The following is a 20,915-nucleotide window of genomic DNA, read 5'->3' as shown; positions in this document are numbered from 1 at the left end:
CAGATCACCAAGACTCTCCGAGGGCAGCCACAAACTTCATCCCTCCCTAGGTCCAGTTAGTTCCCTAAGCTGAACTAGGTGGCAACAGAATCTGCAGAATATTCTGGGTTGGTAACATCTCTCACTAGATGTGTTTGCCAGTTCTTCTACTAATGAAGAAAGCTCAACCAAATCAAGGAGATTTTTGTTGTCTTTGGATATCCTTGTTATTCCTTGAGAAATTTATTTACTAAATTCTTACTCTGCAGCCTCAAAGGCTATTTCTCCTTTGACCATCATCTTTTCCTTGGCAGGAGGCCAAGCACACACAGAGCAAGCAATTATTACCCCCACATTCATCTGAGCCCCTGGACAGGACACGCCGGGTACCTGGTTGCAGCACAGCAGCGAGCAGCGCGTGAAGATACGCAGTAAACTGAGCCCTGATCCACTCGTCTCCTCCTTCCCAACCAGTGCCGTCAAGGAAAACATCATCTCTGTTTTCAGTCACGTGCTTCACCAAGTAATCTGCAAACCTCAGGTCAGCCGTTGTAGGGTTCAGGATCTTGCGGAGTTCTGGATCATGGATTTGTACATGAGCATCTTCTATCTGTTTGAAATAATTCCAAGGGCAAAAGGGGATCCAAATGAAATTACTTATACATATAATAGCTCGTACTATTACTGTCAAACAACTGCCTACATCTAAACACAGAGTCACAACCAGTATCAAGATGAAACAAATAACCAAATAAATCACAAGTAACTCATTCTCAGAACGACAGATACATCTGATAAAACCAGAACCTGATGATCTTCCTGGCCCAGAGTAAAAGCTTATTTCACAGTATTTGACACAGGAATTTTCTTTGATTTTTTTCTTTGATTACTGCTACTTTAATTTAGCCTCTATGTTAAGTTGGTTGCATACATTTAACTGTTACGTTACTGAATTCTTAAGAGTTGTTTCATGGAGAAGTTGCTCAAAATCTGGGCACGAACCTGAAACGCTACAGACAAGTACCCAAAATGCAAGCCCCGCTTTGCCACCCTTCCCTCCAGCTCAAGGGGTTCAAACGCGTCGTACCTCTACGATGGCATCGCTCAGGTGTTTCTGCTGACGGAACAGGATGTTGGTGGCTCCAGCAACAAAGCCACGGACCGAGACGTCTGAGAGGAGATGATGTTGCTGCAGTGCCATATACGGCAAACAAAGGTAGCCCTAAAGTAACAGATATTTAGAGGATCAACAAGAGGACAAAACATTGTCCTCATGCACAGTTTTTCCTAACAGAAGTCAGCACATTCCCACCCAGAGCGAGGAAGTCTGGTTACTGTAATTTCAGCCATGATTAGCTATGTCTTTGCTACATTATACCTATAAAATTTTCACCTAAACTATGTTTTTCAAGAGGTTTTCAAGAGGTTTCAGTCTCAGGACTGAAAACAAAATACAGCACTGGCTGTCAAGAAGCAGATGTGTTTACACAGTAGCAGAATAAGCAGCAGAGAGTGAGCATGAAGGTCTCAGGCCAGCTTACAGACAAGATGCCAAGGCAGAGACACATCTGTCTTGCTTTTTATTTGCATATTGTGCTGCTTTTGGGTAGACCTGAGGTACATCGTGCAGAAAAGCCACGGCAGCTTGCCCACCTGCTGCCCACATTTTGAAGATGGGAACTAGCAGGCTTCAGAGATGGTGGTCAATTTTGGGTGAGCTTGAGAAAGCAGGAAATAAAGCAAGGCACTGTGCCTCTTAACCACCCCATGCCTAGAAATTAGTCTAGTATCCTATATTCCAATTAAAAATTTTAAAAAAAAGGAAAATAGGAAAAAGGAAAAAAGAAATAGGGAAAAAATAAAATAGAAAATAAGAAAAAGAAAAAAAAAAAAAAAAGAGAAGAAACCCCACACTTTAAGACCATTTCTGTAAGGATTTCAAGTAAATTATGCAAAGATCATTGAAAAGAAGCTGTAGGTATTATTTCTCTTATATGTCGGCTCAACCTACCCATTGAATTTAAAACTGAAATCTAATTCTGTTTCAACTGCATAAAGCACAACTCAGTTTATCCACCAGTACAAACCCAGCAGGGCAGACTGGACAGCAGCAAAGAGCACATGCACTTTATCACACAGTACATGTTAGCTGGAAACACAGGGAACAAACGAGTACAACTGTTCCCTTTTGCTATATTAAACACGGGGAGAGCTTTCCAGATGACAAGCACTTATCAGCTAGAAACAAACAGCCGGCGTCAAAAGAACAACAGCACTTGGAAACAGAACCACCACCCTGACACAGAAAATATGCAGAAATACAAGGCTTAGGAAGTTGGCAAAGAAAGGTCTAATTAAATTTTACTCAAATTTTGGAAATATTTCACTGTTTAAAATATCAAGGGTCAGTTCCCAAATTCACATTTCTGTGTTGTTTTCTGTTTCTTTAAAAAAAAAAAAAAAAAAGAGAGAGAAGAGAGACAGAGAGAAGAGGAGAGGAGGAGGCGGGGAGGGGGGAGTAGAGGAAGAGGGGAACGAGGAGGGGAGAGCGCACAATTAAAATGAGCATTAGATCCCACAGAATTGGTACTAAAAAAAACGAAAATACCACAGCCTGTTTTCCCTCATGCTCTGGTGTATTTGGATATATTCTGCCAACTGGCAAAATCTCATCCCACTCAATTTTGTCCTATTTGTTATTGCTATAGAGCATTGCATAAAAGAGCCCGGAGATGAGCACTCTAAATAAGAGTTTAATTTCCTCGAAGCAGTTACATTTTAACTTGCAATCACATTTTCTCATAGCTTTGTGGTGTAAAGCCTTTTCTATTCTAATTGCACTTGAGTTCATCCAGTGTAAAGCACCTTTGTGGAACAAAAGGTAAACATGTAGACACTATCAACTTCCATAAAAATTGTTTACTTTTCCATTTTACAAACTTAGCAGCAAATAAAATTGCCGCTCTTAGCCTCTCCCCGCCCCATATCAGTTATTTGCTCCTTGCCTGCAAGCTAGTGTTTTAAGAGAACTAAGCTAAATCCAACTTGCAGGCTATTCTTGAGAGCAGACAGAGCACGAGGACACACAGCAGACTGCAGATGGTGGCTGGGCAGCCGTCTCTAGCGGTGGCTTATGGCAACGCAGAGCAGATGGCCTCTGATCTGCTCGTTTGGGCCTAACGTGGGAACCCCAACAGTTGAGGGGATGAACCTGAATCTTCTGCTGCCTGACCAAATGTTATGACATTTGATGTTATTGCAGAAGAACAAAACAAAGCATCACATCACTTCTTTCACTGACAAGAATCTGGTTAAGAGGAGGCATTTGCCCTGGTTTTCACAGGTAGCACATGTTACCTGAGAATGTCTATCAGGAGAGTCTGGGAAACTCTCAAACCTGGAGTTGAATTTCCCTCCTGCGTAACCTTAGAGCCCAGCACTGCGCCCAGAGACAGAGCTTCAGATAATGAGGAAGTGTTAACAGACAAAGAAGAAAACTTCCCTCCAGGCTTAGGTAGCAGCTCAGGAACAGTTTGCATAATCTCAGTTAATAGCATTAAGCTGCCTTCTTTCCAAGTACTCTGCTCTGGCCTCATATAGATTAGATTACCAGTTCTTCAGAGTAGAAGGAAACTGCAGTTACTGATACCTACCATGCACTGCATGGAGGGGATGTGCGGGTTGGAGTCGTGCAGAATTGCAAATAAACCCACGAGAGCAAAGCGTGGGGCACGTGTGCCCAGAGGCGCGGGCACTGAGCTGCTCCTTGCTTGCCTAGGATCACACAGACTGTACTTACACGAAACTGCAGTACCCTGCAGTCCCCCCAGGGCTGGGCAACCTCACTTCCTTGCGCCTTCTGTAAAACCAGAAGTGCTTCCGAGTTACCAGAAGCAGCTGTTTACCTTTGTGAAGACAGCGAGGGGCATGCCAAACGGGTCCTCCTCCAGGCCGGACACCAGGCCCGGAACCAGCACCGCGTGCCCTGCGTTCGCCTGGGGCTGCACAGTGATGGGGAGGCCTTCGGAGCGGGCGCGTTCCTGCGGTCGGCTTGCAGCCGGGTCACGGGCTTTGCTTTCCCCTTCTCCTTTGGGATTAGGCTCCTCCAAAATGCTAGGGTCTAAGGTCTCCCAGTCACTTTCAGAAGACTCTGGAGAAGTGCGGAAAGGAACTTTCAAGCGCTGCACGGCACCGTTGGGGGGCTGAGCTCCATTGCAAGGCTTCTCCGACTGAGGAAAAGGCACATGGGCTTTTTGACCTTCCGGTGAATGTTCTCCTGCCATCTTTCTGCCTCCCTTTCCCATTCCCAAGTTTGTATTTGAAACATCACCATCTAACCGTGGAGTGGTTTCCTGCAAGCCAGCATCCTCTGACACGCTCTTTCTTGGTCTATACTGTGAGCAGTCAGTAAGACCATGCTCAATCATACCTGGAAAGTGATATCACATGTGAATAGCAGCACCTTAATACAAATTAAATTAACTCTTCTTCAAGAAAATGAAGGAAATGTTCTTCTGTGCATACTAGAAATCACAGACTTCAGAAGACTACTTTGAAAGTCAAACCTTACCATCAAAAGAATCTGGCCCCAATTATTTTTTTCTTTTGTTTTTGTTTCTTTGAGGGACATGTAGAGAAACTTGGAACTTTCCTTGTAGAGGAAATAGAGCTGTATTTTTGGTTTGTAGGAACTTGGCCAGCATCTACGCCCACTAATTTAGCCAGGGTCCCATCTACATTATTAACAAGCAATATACAGAAGATTTAGTACCTCTGGTTAAACACAAAGATTAATCCAGATAATGCAAGTAATATGTATTAGGAAATGTGTTCATACAGCACTGACAAGAATATAAGTTACCCCATTTTTCAGGCAGTATAATCAACAGAACTGTCACATAAATTGTTTTCCACATAGAATAGCACAGTCAGTCTCAGTCATGAACAGGAACCATATTAAGAAGAACTCCAAATGTTTCCTCTTACCAGGAAAGAGTGACAGGACTGTCATTAGAGCTCCCACCAACCTATTTACTGGAGAAATGTAAAACAGCACCTGGTGGCAACAGGATTAAAAAAAAAAAAAAAAGGAGAGGGAGGAGAAAATTAAAAAGTTAAAAAAGTTCAAAATATGACAGATAAAGCGCACGTAAGGTGTCAAAAGCATTTTCTTTCTTTTTGTACCTGTTCACCAACAAAAGCTCTTAGAACCATTTTTAGAAGTAAATATTTAAATGTAAATACACATATAACTTGTTTGCAGTTGGACAACTCAATCCCATGCTGACTGGATCAAGTTCAGGAGAAAAAAAATCTCACTGACTGACAGACAAAAGGTGTTCCTGGAACTCTGCATATATCACTGCTTATTTTTCGTACATTTAGGCCTGTTTCTATTGAAAGTCAGAAGTCAAAATATCACAGTCTAGAATTCTGAAAAAAAAAACCTATGCAAAAAAACTTCTAAAATAATATATTAATAACAAGCAAATTGCTGGAGAACAAGATAAATGCAGCATGCATTTATTAAAGACAGCTTTCTATGATTAAAAGGCTGATTTTATGGAAATAGAAAAAACAGACCAATGTTGACTTCAGTAAGCACTTCGGGCGTAATATGGGAAACTAGAATCTCCTTAATTAAATTAGAGAGACTGGGATTAATAAATTATTTAGGAAGGCCAAAGGAGGATGTCAAAGGCTAGACCCTCCAACACAGACTTTCAGGAAAACAAAACCCAACGACTTGTTTTACAGTGCCATTTTAAACATCTCAGTAAAAAGCAGTAGGATCCTAGTGAAAAATACGAGCATTGCAAGGAGTCAGCAACACAAAGGAATACAGAATGATCATGCATAACGTGGTGACTGTGCAGGTCAAGTTAAGAGGAAAAATAACAAAATTCAGAAGTGCAAGTTTGTGGACTTGGAGTTAACAAAAGGCTCTGCTATAAGCTAGAGAGTGACTTGTTAGACGTGATGAGCGAGTCATGATCCACCAGGATGCCCAAGTCTATGGGTCCCTGCCCTGACGGACCCAAGAGAAAGGCGGTCCTAAGGCATCGTGTTTAATGGAATCGCAGCTGGAAACGGAGCGCAGCCCGTACAGCGCCCGGCACAGTTTGCTTTGCTCTGCGTTGCAGAAAAGATGTGTTGCAACAGCCACAGAAAAAGCCTATAGCTTGATGAGAAAAACAGGCTGTTCATGTAAACAGAGCAATTTCCACTGATACCCATTGAAAAAAATTAAGTATGGTTTCTTTTGAGAAGCTGCTGAACAAGTTACTGAAAAATACATGATGGAATAGCATGGAATTACAAAAGAAACCCCACGACTCCTTTCAGTTTAAGATTCTCGGATTATTTTATATTCCAAGCTAAAATTACAGAAGTAAACAAATTTATAAAGTATCCCCTTTCAAGAAGCCTACCTACGTTAGCTTTCTTATACTGCATACTGAAGCGGATCAACTTTCTATACTTTTTTATTTCCATTGAGGGCCTCTGCCATCTTTCCACCTGTATGGGTACACATTTCTATAGCCCTCCCTGTCTTCTTATAAGGTCTACAACATTTGCACCAGCAAATTGGGTGGTCCTGGCAGCAGAAAGCAAAATGATTGCCATCTGGACGTGGCCTCTCAGCTTAGTAGCAGCTGAGAGGTGAAAAAGAAGTTTCCTTTAGCCTGTGGAAAGCAAATTGCTAGGGATTAAAGCAGAATCAGTCTGTAGCATCCAGGCATTTTTCTGCTCAAAGAGCTTCTTGCTTTTAAGGTCTTTGAATGTACAGATTTCCCAGAGTTATTCTGAAACCTTAACATCTGTCAGAAAACAGGCAGTCCCAGGAAACAAACTCTTCCTTTTGAAATTGCAAGTGTTCTCTTCCCGTTATGGCTTAGGGAAAAACAAAACAAAACCCCGAAACAGACTCACAGTTTTATTCAATAAACATCCAGTTACTTTCAAACCAGATTCATCTGTCTGAGTCACATGAACATGCTTAGGAAAGGCTCTCTCCTCTCTTCCTGTGCATTTATGTCTTGTGGTTTGCACAGCTTCAGAAACGAATTGCATCTCAGTTAAGCATTTCGTTTACGTATGCCCAAGTGCTGAACTACTGTGATGGAGTGCTGGCACTAAGTTTTTAAACAGATCAATAGAGATGTTCTACAAAAAACATCTTACTAGATTTCTAGTTAGATTTAGAGTAGATTCCTGTTTGCATTATGCTCCTGTCTTTTTATAATACATAATGCTTCTCCACTCACACATTTTACTTAAATTTCACTGGGCTAGTTATTAGTAAGGCAGAATACGTACAGAAGAGGTGAGAACTAATTTATGTTAACTCAAAACAGTTAATGAGAGCATAGTTTCCAAATGTATATATGCATAAAAAGTACCTTAAAAATAATCCTTATTTTTCACTGGAATGTTTCATCTGCTATCTTTTGTATGAAAGATAACTAACAATTACATTTCTATTTCAATTTTCTGCCTTGGCCTGCAGAAGGTTACCTTTTTTTCTAGAAGAATCAATTTAAAAAGGATCAAGACCTGAAAAAGACAGAAATGAAAAACATGGAGAGTGAACCTTGCAATTTATCAAAAATACTGTACAAACTTCGTCTTATTCACAGTTTAATACTGATTACTGATTTTATTGGCTAAACTGTCAAATATATTCACCCAATAGAAATTAGGGCCCTAATAGCCTTTATCCACCTGAACTTTCAAACAGCATCTGAGGTGCAAATAAAATGAACTGCACAAAAGAGAACTGTGTACTCTGAATCACACGAAGCTTATTTACGAGTAAGGACACATGCCATCACTCCAGAGTTTCAAAAAGCAGTAAGCTGTGTAAGAAGAGATGAGCTCCTCCATGGAAACACATACATGAATTCAGTACTCACTCACCCAACTTTAGACCTAGAAACCTAGATCAGAGATGGTTGTCCAGGCTTTCTTTGCACTCAGAGAAAACAGACAGACATTTCTAGGGTGTAACTGGGATGTTTGAAGTGAAATGAAAATTAATTCTACCTTCATAAATATCTACTGTGCATACGCAAATATATCATCACCCCAGTTTCTCAATTTTGTCTTCTTGATGCCTCCCAGTTAATAAAAAGAAACGATTCTAAATATCGTTTTAACTTAGCTTAGCATTTCAATAAGCAATTCAAGACTCTGCATTTCAATAGCCATCAAGAAAACGTAGGGAAGCAAGTTCCCTCATATGCTATGATGGCAGAAGCTGAAAAAGCTACAAAACACAGGGAAAAGGGTATGCTGTGGCTGCCAGGACATTTGCAACATTTTCGCCTCATGTTCCTCTGACAAAGTGCAGGAAATAGAGAATAGGAATAGAGAATTTGCAATTTGGGATATGATTCAAAAAAGAGCCACTAAAACCTATAAGTCTCCAGAGAAACCAAGAAATGGACAACGTTTTTTTCCTTGGAAACTAATCTTTCCTGAAGGTGCGTACACAGCAGGGAAAGGGAAAGCAGAAGCTTATAACTGGAAATCCTAATGACAAAGCTTCACTCCAAGTACTCGGTTTATTCTTCAGTTGCTCACAAAGCATTTTATTCCACAAAATTTGTGCAAGGCATCATCCGGCTGTACTTTATCATACAGTCAGAAAAGCATACCTTGTGTCTAAAGTGAAGAACAAGATCCCGAGGAGATAGACCTGAAATAACCAAAAGAAAGTCATTCTTCCAGTTTAATATCCAGAGAGATTCCAGGTAGCAAATAAACTCTGCACTCTATGTGAATCTAATTATTTTGTTAGGAAAAGTCATACCAAGCTCTCTCTCTTTCGAGCAGGAGCAATAGTTCAAGCTACAAGGGAGGCAGTAATGTTAGTCATCAGACTCCGTTAGACCTGCTGGCTGCAGCGCAGCACTAGGGAAATTATTAAATCCTACACTATGCATTCAGAAAGCACAGAGAAAAGCTAGACTTATATGGAAGATTTCCCAAACCATAAGTACATGAAAGGTTGAACACCCCATACCAACAAATCGTTTCACCTCAAAATTAAGAAAGTGCCATTTCTCTAAAGCAGCCGAGCACTTGCTTGTCAAGGCAAAACGCAGCATAGCTCTCAACCTATAACCAAGTGCTATTACAGAAGGAACATAGCATTTACTTTACATTTATTTAAATTCATTAAGGAAGGAAAGCTCAACAGAATACTGTGCAGGCACACAAGCCTTCGGTGCTTTATTTGTTAATGCACAGAAGCAAATCAAAAAGTGTTGGTTAGCACATAACTTTATCTCTGCTGCTTGTACAATAACGTTGCTTACCGAGATAAACTTGTGACCCTTCCAACAAAGTTCCTCCCAGAGAGCTATTCATATGCTCATAGAGTTCCTGTAAGAGTTAGAACAAAAGCAAAAAACAGAGAATGCATTAATGGCATATGGTCACATGGAATTCCAAATAAATAAAAATGGCTTCTTTCGAGGATTTTATTTCAGGTTATTTCAGGAAGAAAAGGAAGTTTTACCAAGGGACTTAATGGAGAGGCAAGAATGAGCATGAAAGTCAATGTGCATTTTATGACAAAACAGAAAGTTTTGTAATAGTAGAATCATCTATGAAAAATGGAGTGTCTAACCAGTCACTCACTAAAAACATTAAAGCATGTGGTTATACACCGAAGGCTTTGCTCTGTCTGAATACGACTTAAACTTTACCTTCAGAATGGAAATTTGAGAGAAGTCTTTTTCTTCAAAATACGCATGTGTGATGAGTTGCAGCTTTGCCTGAAGTAACCCATACAGAGGCTTGGAGGGGAAAAAAAAAAACACAGATAAAAAGCAAGTGAGTGAGGAAAATGTATTAAATAACTTATTTTAAGTTTCAGTCTTTCCTCATTCTTATCTTGCAACATAGACATACTACTAGAGGTACAGTTCATTTTCAGGAGCAAAAGGTCTTGATGGTCAACTTGAGGTGTCTTGTCTTCTGTGCTTATTTTAAATGATAAGAATTTTGTCTTCTTTCTTTCCAATTGTACATACCATCCCATCACCAAACATCTTTCTGGAAAAGTACTTTTCTGCCTCACACAGCTCACGCACTTGCAGGAATGGTACTTAATTCAGCTTCAAGCACTGACAGAAGTTTTTTACCTGCCTGGCAATTGGCAGCTCTTGCTAAATAGATGTGTATGTACAACATGCCCCCTCAAAACAGTCAACTAGTTATGGACTACCTTAAAATCTCTTTGACAGTCTTCAGTGGCTGCTTACTCCAACTAGTTATTACAATGACCAACCCCCCAAACTCTACTACATGAAATAAAGAACTTAAGAGTTAGCACTCATTAAGGGCTTACTACTTATTAGTAGTACTTATTACTATTTACTTATTACTTATTTATTCCTTATTAACCAAATCCTTGGTATTACTATTAAGAACTGTCAAAAGTGCAAACAGATGTCCCAAGTCCTGACAACGGGCAGAAAATTTTACAATTACTCTTTAAGGAGACAGCAATTCAAGGCAGCACACCCAAATGCCAGGGCTTTCTAAATCACTTTCACTACAGTGTTCATTCTGTTACACTTTACAATGATTAAAAAAAAAAAAAGAGAGAGAAAAAAAAAAAGAAAGAAGCATTTAGAGACAAAAGTTTCCAAATAAGGAAACAATGCATTAAAATTTGTTCTTTAGAAGTGTTTTGGAAGTTAAGCAAACATTCTTACCAGCTGACTGAGAACACAGACGCTTTTCTGTACTGTTTCTCGAGTGATGTCGGCTTGCCGGACTTTTAATGCCTGAGAACCAGAAGCATTAGAGTATTTTTACCAACACACAATTTCAAAAAAAATTCTTTCAAGGATCTAGTTATCACGTACCCCTATTTAAATAAGATCCTATGACTGACTGCCTTCAGTGGTGGAAAATCCAGGCCATATAAGAGCATGCCCTGATCTAGTACAAATGGCCACAATGCTGAATGGTCACAGTTGTGCTCTCATCCCACAGCAGAGCAAACTGTTCACAGCAAAGATCCGAAGACGACTGTGATGATATGCATAGGGTCATTTAAAAGACATCAGGATAAAGCAATGACATTTTAAATTCAGAATAACAAAGCAAAAGAAGAGAGGTCTCCACATATCACTCGATCCTCTAACACTATTTGTGTAAATGGACCACACTGAAAAGCCTTTGCCTGCCTTGGCTGGTTTGCTTTATACTCAAAGAATTTCATCTGCACAAGCAAATACTTTCTCAGCCAGACCAAATGGTCCTAGCACTTAACAGCAAAGCTAGAAAAGGTAGGGACAGAAATACAGCCAAGTGATTCACTTAATCACTGCTGTACAAAACAGCAAGAGTGCAGCTTGCAGCCCACACACCAAAAAGCCAGATGGAAAGAGCACTGCAATTGTTATATAAAACACATTGCTTCATATTCTGCTTGTTGTAAACAGCTCAATTTAAAAATCTATTTATCTTCTTAATTGGTTAGTAAGCATAAACTGGAATCAAGAGTGCAATAAAACCTTGTTAAAACAACTGTAGAGTTGAATATAACAATTTTAATCACGGAATACAGTACAGGGAAGATTGTCTGCAAACACAGTGAGGGAACCAAACTCAACACAAGAAACAAGAATATAAATCTGCTTTTGTAAAATTTATTCTTGGAGCATGAACAGAAACTTGATGTATAACTTGATGGTATGGTTAAGACTGAAAGAGAGTACGTATTTGGCATCTCCCAAACTTGTGACTCATCTAGAACTGTAACCTGGCATTTCAGACTCTTGACATTTCATTGGAAAGGGCATATTTTCGAAGAAATCTGTAAAAACTTTTCAATTAGAGTTGCACAGATGACACTATCACTGTTACTTTTGAATATGTGGACACATTCTAGCACCTCAACTACAGTTTCCCCAAAGTGAGGCCACAGAGAGTAGCTCCCCTCTCAGTTTTTCACCTTTACTGGGAAAAGCAGCTCTAAAGCTGCATATAGTGAATAGGAAGATTCTGATCCACTTTACAAATGTACTTTTAGTAAAGGGGATATGTGAAAAGAAACATCACAACATTCGCATGGTCCTAGGAAATATCCTAAAGATCCGAGGAAATATCCTAAAATCTTCATAGCCAACGGGGAGAAACTCAACAGAGAAACTTAAATAGCTTCCACCCAAGGGACCTACTTTTGGCAACAGGACTTGGCAGAGCTTGACAGATCATCAGCTGAAGTTTTGCTACTTGGGGCTGATGTTTGTTGTCAAGAACCAAAATATATTTTGAAATCTTCAAGGCAACCCACAAGGAACACAATATGTCTCCTGACAGGGGGAAACAAGGAGTTTTCAAGTTCTGTAGTTATCTGCTGTGCAGTTTTCATGGATTTTTTTAAGGCAAGATAACAATTCTGATCTTGCTGCCTTAATGTTGGTATAACACGAACCACTGAATCTCTGAGTCTCCCGCACATCAAGCGTATCAATTCATTGACAGAATTTACAACTTGCAAAGTTACCTTGGCTTCAATCTGCCTATAGCAAGAGACACCATATACTGTGGTTCGATCCCCACATCTTGGTGGCAGGTGGAAAAATACTGTATCTATGAAGAAGAAAAAAAATATTTCTTAAGTCACTAACAAGGGAAACATGCAGTATTTTTGTTTTCAGCACTTCTTGCTTATAAAAAGTTTACTGCTAAAAATGCTGGGTACATTTTTGAGTGTCAAAATCCATGCTAAAACAAGAGCCCTCTAGAAACAGGTTCTTCTAGAAATCTTCTAGTTCCCAAACTGTGAGAGGCCTCAGGGGAGCAGCTCCAGCGCTGCTAATATGGATATTCTGACTGCAGCCCGAGTTTTAGCCTGACCAAACTCCTGTGAGCCCACGGACAGACGGCCAGGGGCAGCTCTTGGCAGCTGAGGGGCATGGGTGGCAGCGCCAGGTTTGCTGCCCCGGGGGCTGGTGTCACAGAGCCCGCGAGGCCGGGTGCACAGCAGCAGCGCGGTGTCATCGAGAGGGGGAACGCGAGGGAGGTGCGGAAAACCCAGAACACTCAGATGCAGAACACTCAGTTTTTCCATGCAGATGGGACATGCAAGAAGTAATCTCTACACAACATGACATGAGAAGAGTATTTTGATTCAGATTATAAGGCTTGATACAAAGATACATACTTGCTGTTACTGCAAAAAAAAAAAGGCTTTCAAATTTGTAAATAAAGGAGATGCAAAATGCATTATGATTCTGTTTGCCATTCGAAACAAAGCAATACACAACTAAAAGTTACAGCAGATAATTATCAAAGTGTATTTGTCAATTTGTCAATGAGCTCTTGCTTATTCCTCCCTATAAAACATAAAGATTTACATCAGTTTGGTTGCTATGTCAGGTTTTTTTTTCTTATCAAAAAATACACATTAATAATGTTCAGAATAAGTCGGTATTAACTAGCATAGTACTTCAGCATCTTGCAGGCAAGTGAGATGGATTCTAATTTCCTAGCTCTGAATGTATCCTATTGCTCACGTAAGATTTAAGGATGGAGAAATGGAATAAAATCATCACCAAGCACAGAGTCAGAGTGACTCTTACTGCTGCTAGGAAAGGAATTATTTTGCTAGGAATTCCTTTACATCCAAATGAATCTCTGGAAGTTGAAGGATTAGAAAACTGAGGACATAAAGCTACAAAGCCTTATTAAAAGTAGCATTAAAGTCTTTTTTGCTATTTTGCTGTTTCATGTGGTTTCTTTCTTCACTGCTGTGCAGAAAAGAAAGCGATGATAAAAGGGCAAAGGCAAATAAGTATGCTATTATAATGAACTGAACTGGTGTCAAATACAAAGAAATGGCAAATACAAAGAAAGCTCCAGTCTCCTTTATGCCCCTTTTCCTCAAATACCTTCAAGGGCATTATCATCTATTGCCATAATTTACTAGGAGCACCAGGCTTCAGCAATGATCTTACCAGTAAAGACAAGGCAATATAATCCTGTCTTTCCATTCTGCAGACCAGCACATTAAAGCTCCTGTTCTTGCCCTTCATATTTACTTGTGTTCAACAAATGCCATCCTGCAAGAGGATGAGAGCTCTACACGCCCTTGAAGGTCACTCTGATAATCACCAAGTTAGTGTGGGAATAGATACCATCATCGGTTCATAAGTTACACAGATGAATGTTAGAATCTCATTTTCCCCTTATCTCAAAACTGCATTAGGTTAAAACCTAAGAGGTTTCTTAGGAGGGTCTTCTCCCTTCAAACATTTTTTGAGATAACTAGTGTTCTTGTTTTGTGTTAAGAGTACATATATAAGCAATACACAACCCTTAAACTGAACTTTTATTGACCACCAATTTCTTGATGTAGGAGATCAACTTTCATGATATTTTTTCACTTGAAACCTTGAGGCAATGCTCCATTATCCATGTACCTTGCAGCTTATATAAAAATGCAAAGTACAGGAGATCTCATAGCACAAAGAATGGTTTATTGGGTATTAGGACTTTTCTCTTTGGGTGCATTAGAGACACAAAGGAGACACCAGGACACACCACTTTCCTCTCTGGTTTCTCACCTTCTTGATAGTTGTGAGCGCCATCTGGTAAAGCAAGGAATGGCAAGTATTTCCACTCTTCTGGTAAACTGTGGCTGTCATGTCCTTCTCCAGGCATTAGGGGAGGATAGGAAAATTCAACCTGGAAAAAAAAAAAAAAAAAAAAAAGCATGGGATGGATAATACCTATATCTACTGGAGCTCCTCATGATCAGCCCCTTAACAGTGTATGTGTTCCCTTCTCTCCCATTACGGAGACCTGAGTTTCCAGCCACTTTCACCATGTCTTATTTTTTCTAGATCCTTGAAGAAAACTCAAACTCAGTCTTTGTTACCAGTAAAAGAAACTGTTTAGGGATATTGCAGCTTCTCTCGGAAAATGCTTAGTCACAGATTAGTGACAGACATTCATAACCTGGGAAAAATACAAAAGGATAACAGAACAATTGTACAAAAATAATCTTACCATTGTATGGAAATAAAATAAAAATATCATAATGATTAGGAGTATTGAAAGAGGAGGTCAAGAAAACAGAAGTGAAATGCTTCACCTTACCACACTGTGTCACCCTTTCTCCAGTTGTTGCCAACTTCAAAAACAAAACAACCAACTGGCAAACACATAAGAACCTAGCCTAAAAAAAAAAAAAAGAGCTTTGCTACTCGCTGTATCAATTTTTATTAATCCTCCTTCTATATTCCACATTGTTCTGTGCATAGAGATCCAGAAAGTATCCACACACACACACAAAAAAAAAAAAAAAAAAAAAAAAAAAAAAAAAAACCACCAGCGACTGACCAAATTCCTGAAGTGAACATAAGTAACCCACAAGGAACAACTCGGTGAAGAGGGGAAGCGGGAGAGGGGAGAGAGGAACAAACAACGCACAACAGAATTAGCTTGGTGGAAGAAAGAGGGAAGAAATTCAAGATTTTACTCGCAGTTAGTTTTCTTTGAGACGGCACACAGCACTTCTAACAACAGTAAGCTAACAGGTCACTAAGCTAACTGGAAGAGTATTTGACTTCCACACGTCCAAGCAGCAGGAGCGGGCCGAGGAGCGGGCGGACTGCCTGCCCCTCCGTCCAGGCACGATTCCCAACAAGCCCAGGGCTCACGGTCCACACTACGGCGCCAAAGATGCAGAGAGAGTCGTATTTGCACCTCCTTCCTAAGGAGGAGGGTATTTCTTAAGGAGGGATCACCAAACTTTTACTGGATTAGGCAGCACTATCCTCTTTGCACCAGAAGTTACTTCAGCAATAAATAAAGCAGAGCTCCCTGGTTTAAGGACACAAATACAGGGAGCACCTATACTAACCTCCTGAGCAGGTGGTTTATTTCAGTGCACAGACAAGGAGAGGGGCTCTGATTCGTCTCTGCACAAGTTTCTTTCCATCAAATACAGAGGGTCCCCCATTCCCGACCGGCAAACGCTGTCAGGAAGGATCTAGGGCGTCAGCAGTTTCCTGCAGCTACAGAACGGCAACGTTTACTTTGCATTCCAATCAAAATAGTGAATTACGAGAAATGAAAAGAGATATAAAGATACTTCTAGAGGGAAGAAGGGCACAGTGAGGTAAGCTATATGAGAAGCATGAGGAATACTTGCTCTTAAAGTCCAGAATAAAGCTAAGACTCCTATGTTCTTTTGCCAATATGGAGCTTGCCAGAACACTACATGTTCCCCTTTGTTGCCACCCCAAATTTGCTGTCGACACTTCAGCTGCTACCAGGGACCCCCCACAGTAGGGATTTCTGTGGGCTCTTATGATTTCAAATTCAACAAACTGAACAGACATTAATGGCACCAAAGGAAGAATTTAAAATAGGGATTTCTTTATGCATGTCTGCATATGCACATATAAATGAGGGAGGATCACATAACTTAGGGGAAAAGAAAAGAATTCAGATTGCTGAAGTGGCCTTAATCCATCTATTTTATCTCTGTATGTTACCATAGCCCCAATTTACACAGTGACATACTCCTTCTCTCCCTTCTCAAGAGGATCCATGCAGAGTACCTTAGTTTCTAAGAAGCAATCACATTCGTGTAGGTTAATGTGCTGCCGTTTGCACAAGCAGCATCTTACATTACAGCAGCTAAAAAGGGTGAGAAGGGCAAAGAGATAGGCAGCTATAAGAAGAAAAAAGACAATTTCACAGCAAAGGCAGCGTGCAATGACCTGGAGAGCTTTATTCTACCTCTGCCTCCAGCTTGAGGGTTGCAAATAAAGTCCCTGGAAACCACAGGAAACTTCTGCCAAATAGCGGGGGATTCATTTCATGTGAAAGGCAGGATCCCGGAGCCACTCTTCCAGGCACTCTGCGGAGCCAGAGAAAGCAGCCACCTCCAGAGGGAGATTCATCCCATCTAGGTCTCTCCATCCTCTCTAAAGAGAGCTCAGGCGTCTCCCTTTCAGACGACTGAAGTAACGCAGACCAACCCCAGCCCAGCTGCTCCTCACCTGCTCAACACCCTGCTCAGCACCCACAGCGCGGCGACACAGCGGCCTCGACTGCTGTGAGGAAGCCTTTGCTAAAGAAACCCGAAACAAAACAGGCTTTTAGCACTTAAGTATTAGAGTAACACTGAGCAGCCTTAAAAAAAAAAAAAAAAAAAAAAAAAAGGGCAGTTCCTGCCTTAAGCTGGTTACACAACATTGTCATAATGTTACTTGCTGCTGTCTTAATAAGACCTTGAGATTGAGGCATGCACACACACAAAAGCGACAGTGAGAGAGGTGGCGAGAATCTCAATTCTGTCATTTCCAAGGTTTTGAACATGAGGAACCTCAATAAAATCTTCTCAACCTGCATATGGAAATTATGCAGTATAGTTTTCCTAGCGAAGTCTGTTACTCCCCCAAAAAACAAAATAGCTCTTTTTTGTTGTCTTGTACTTTAAATCCAAGAACAACTGTGGGGGACCTTTCGCCTTTCTCTCATTATGTAAAGAAGAAAGAAGGAGAAAGAACTTGCTTTTTATTCAAACACAACAGTGTGCTTCTGTAGAAATCTATGCATAAGCATGTACTTCAATTTCCCTGTTCATCATTAATATTTACAGCTATTAGAAAACAATGCTTCCAAACATGAGAAAGAGTTTGTTAATAAAGCCAGATAGTCAGTATGAACAAAGAAAGAAACGCAAGTTTTCTCAGTTGATTGAGCAGATTTTGTGGTTATTACTTCCCCTCAATGTGGGTTAAAGAGAACAAAACAAAATGAAATTCACATTAAACGCTGAACTTCTTGGAGACTTCACAAGAACCTATGCAAAGCACGGCCCACTTTTTCCACTCATTTTTTATTCTTCCAAGTGTCAGGGACCTTCATTAAGGCAGGAAATACTATTATGCCTGTCAAGGGTTTTCTTGATGGCAGCATTTTCTGCCAGTTCATATTTCCTTCTTCTGTATATAGGCCGCTGCTGCTGCTGCATTTCTGAACTGGGAAAATCAATGCCAAGCGCTATGCTGTGATTTAGTGAAGAAAGATAATGGTGCACAGAGCATGGTAATTCTTGTTGATTACCAACCGAATTACAACTGCATTTTTCAAATTGACATTTCTATTTTACCTGTAATTTAGCTGTGTTAACTAAACTCTTGTAAACAATTCTTAGTCAGTTGAACAGGAACTGGCACCTGCGCAACATTTTGGACCCAAAGGGAGTACCAATAGCCAGAACTGTCGTGTTTGGAGAATGAAAACAAACAAACAGAAATAAAACCATGTAGGCAGCCCGTTGTTGTTCCTCTCTTAAAGGATATCCTAGCCAGACTGAGTTTACCATGCTAAGACCCATGGTAAGAAAAGATGAGTGCAGACAGAAAAATATATTTCACTTTTTAAATGTAGGAACTAGGACTATACAGTTACTAACAAAAAAAAAACACTAAAAGAGATAGAGAAATATTCATAAGGATGTGATAAAGAAATGTGCATAAAATACATGCCCATCTAAACTAACACCAACATTTGAACATCAGGTAAGCAGTCCTCGTTGATTCTCAATGCATTTTACATTCAGGTAAGGCTTGTCCTCCCTGTGCGTGAGAAGTACGGTTACGTGTTAGTGTCACAGTAAGAGTTTGATCCTTAGTGAACACTAAAATGAGTGATAACTTAATACGTGCATGGCGCAGGTTCCCTATCCCCTCATTCCACCTGCTATTCCACGCTGGAACTAACTTCATTTACAAGTTAAGCCTCCTTAATCAACACAGTGGCAGTATATGCCCTCCTCTGGAATGTAAATATTTCTGAAGATTTCTCTTCAAAGAGGAGGAAATCCTATCCCCAAATAAGCTTATCTACTGCTTCAATAGGGAGAGATTTCACTCCCAAAATTAATGCAAATCTGAAACATTCAAAATTACAGTATTTTTTTAAAGACAACATTTTTTTTTCTTAGCAAGCTGCAAGTTTTGTGAATCTCTTTTGCACAGAGTAAATCCCTTCCATTCAGGAAACAGTCACTCTAATGTTCTCTTGATGACTTGTCCTGCGTCAATAGGTAGGATAATCGCTTCAACAAATAAAAGGGGCTCAGCAGAAAACACTCATTATTTCCATCTAGGAGAATGTTTCCATTCATAAATTATTTCAGTATGTGTCAGTTCTTGGATACCAACTCTTCCTCTCTCACTTAAGGATGAAAAGAAAAACAAGAAAAGCAGAACGATGAATACTGAGGCTACTGATAAGAAACAGTGACAAATAAAATGGGCTAGGATGACACTTAAATTGATCTCTGATTTCAAATATGTGAGTATAGCTGCTCTTCATTCAAAGTGAGGATTAAAAAAAAAAGTCCCAAATACATTAGTCCTCGCATAACCTGATCCAGCAGAAACCAGAACATGGGTGATTTTTCTCTCAGTCACCATAACAACTGCAGTGTGCAGCCATATGAAACACCAAGCACACTGTTCTCAGTGCTGAGGGATTTATTATTTAAATCATAACTTAGATCAGATTAAAATGACAAGCTTTCCTCTTCATTGTATGACGAACCCAACAGATCAGAACCCTCAGGGAAAAGTGCAGTATTGGCTACACACTAGGCACTTCTAACAACAGTTTATATAAATATAGACACTAGGTAACAGTGATAGGAAAATAATGTTTTATAAATAGGTAGGACATCTGTCTTCTCTAACCTTCCTGCTTTATGACAACTGATTTCTCCCATACCCTTAAAGCTATAGAGCAACCACTCAAGCTATGATGATACCGACACCACTTGCATTGCTACAGGTGCATAGTGCAACCATCCAAGTTTGCTTTGGTAATTTGACTAGGTTAGTAGAGTTTTATGTTTATTTTAACTTTTAATGGCATAAGCCATTAATAGCCTCCATACCTGCCTTTAAAACCTGTTTTTTGTTTAACAGTTCTTTGCTCCTTACAAGTTGCAGCACCAGGGTTAATAAAGCAGTATTAGGATGGGGAACATGAGGCCAAGACTCACAGGTTCCAAATTACTGCAGGTAGAAGTGACCTTTGCTAAGTGATTTGACATTTTTGCACCTCCCTCTGTTATGCCTGCATACAAATCATGTTGCCAACTTGACAAGGGTGCTGGGAGGCCATACTGTTATTTGGAAGCACTCTGAAATAGGCATACAAAATGTGTCACAGAAATGCAAAAACACACTTTTCCTCATCCAGTAATCATTCATTCGTCCAACTGAGGTCAAAATTACTTGTACAGAGCATCATTTAAGCAATTGCAAAGTTAGCACAATATGCACAAAGAACTAGCAGGTTGTAAGATGAAAGTTAATCACAGTAGAAGGTGTTACATAACTGCAAATAAATAATTAGAGGTATTCTCAATGTACACACGACAGCAACCATGGAAAAAATAATCAGTACGGAACTGCAAAAAGAAGCACTCCTTGTTTCCATCATGGGACCTGGAAGAAGCAACTACAGAGCATACTGCTCTTTCAAACTTAAGAACGAAGCAAAACAAAACAAAAGAGAAGCATCACACTTGGAAGTTTTTCTTGATCAAGGAGCACAGTATATTAATTTAATGAAAATAAGAGAAGTGAAGTGTCAGGCACCAATTTCACTGTATACCTAACAGCGTGTCATGTACTTAAAATGACTATCACCCCAAGCTAATTAGAGTAGCCTTCTTGTACTGAAGCCTTTTAGCAGGGTTGAAATCCCCTGACCGACCTCTTGAATTAGGAGCAGGAATGAGCAGCAAGGCTTTGGCCCTCTCTGGAGATCTTCCCAACCCGCCTGGATGTCACCCTGTGCCACGTGCTCTGGGTGCCCCTGCTTGAGCAGGGGGGTTGGACTAGATGATCCATGGAGGTCCCTTCCAACCTCCACCATTC

General features: G+C 40.2%; 1 protein-coding gene across 1 annotated transcript in view; it reads right to left on the bottom strand.

Moving 5' to 3' along the window:
• The window catches only part of AVL9 (AVL9 cell migration associated), a 35,281-nt gene that overhangs the window by 5,603 nt on the left and 8,763 nt on the right, over positions 1–20,915 (bottom strand). The window contains exons 2-12 of the mRNA XM_088521351.1: positions 14,574–14,694; positions 12,512–12,597; positions 10,710–10,781; positions 9,696–9,785; positions 9,303–9,369; positions 8,640–8,680; positions 7,498–7,536; positions 4,966–5,035; positions 3,885–4,408; positions 1,067–1,201; positions 370–589 (exon numbers count right to left, since the gene is read on the bottom strand). Of these exons, the coding sequence (XP_088377477.1) occupies positions 370–589; positions 1,067–1,201; positions 3,885–4,408; positions 4,966–5,035; positions 7,498–7,536; positions 8,640–8,680; positions 9,303–9,369; positions 9,696–9,785; positions 10,710–10,781; positions 12,512–12,597; positions 14,574–14,694 (1,465 nt within the window). The remainder of the gene's footprint in view (positions 1–369; positions 590–1,066; positions 1,202–3,884; positions 4,409–4,965; positions 5,036–7,497; positions 7,537–8,639; positions 8,681–9,302; positions 9,370–9,695; positions 9,786–10,709; positions 10,782–12,511; positions 12,598–14,573; positions 14,695–20,915) is intronic.

Source organism: Tinamus guttatus, unplaced genomic scaffold (genome assembly GCF_059628265.1).
Source record: "Tinamus guttatus ecotype Peru unplaced genomic scaffold, ASM5962826v1 Tinamus_guttatus_pri_ptg000119l, whole genome shotgun sequence".
NCBI lineage: Eukaryota > Metazoa > Chordata > Aves > Tinamiformes > Tinamidae > Tinamus > Tinamus guttatus.
This window is presented reverse-complemented; position numbering and strand designations above follow the sequence as displayed.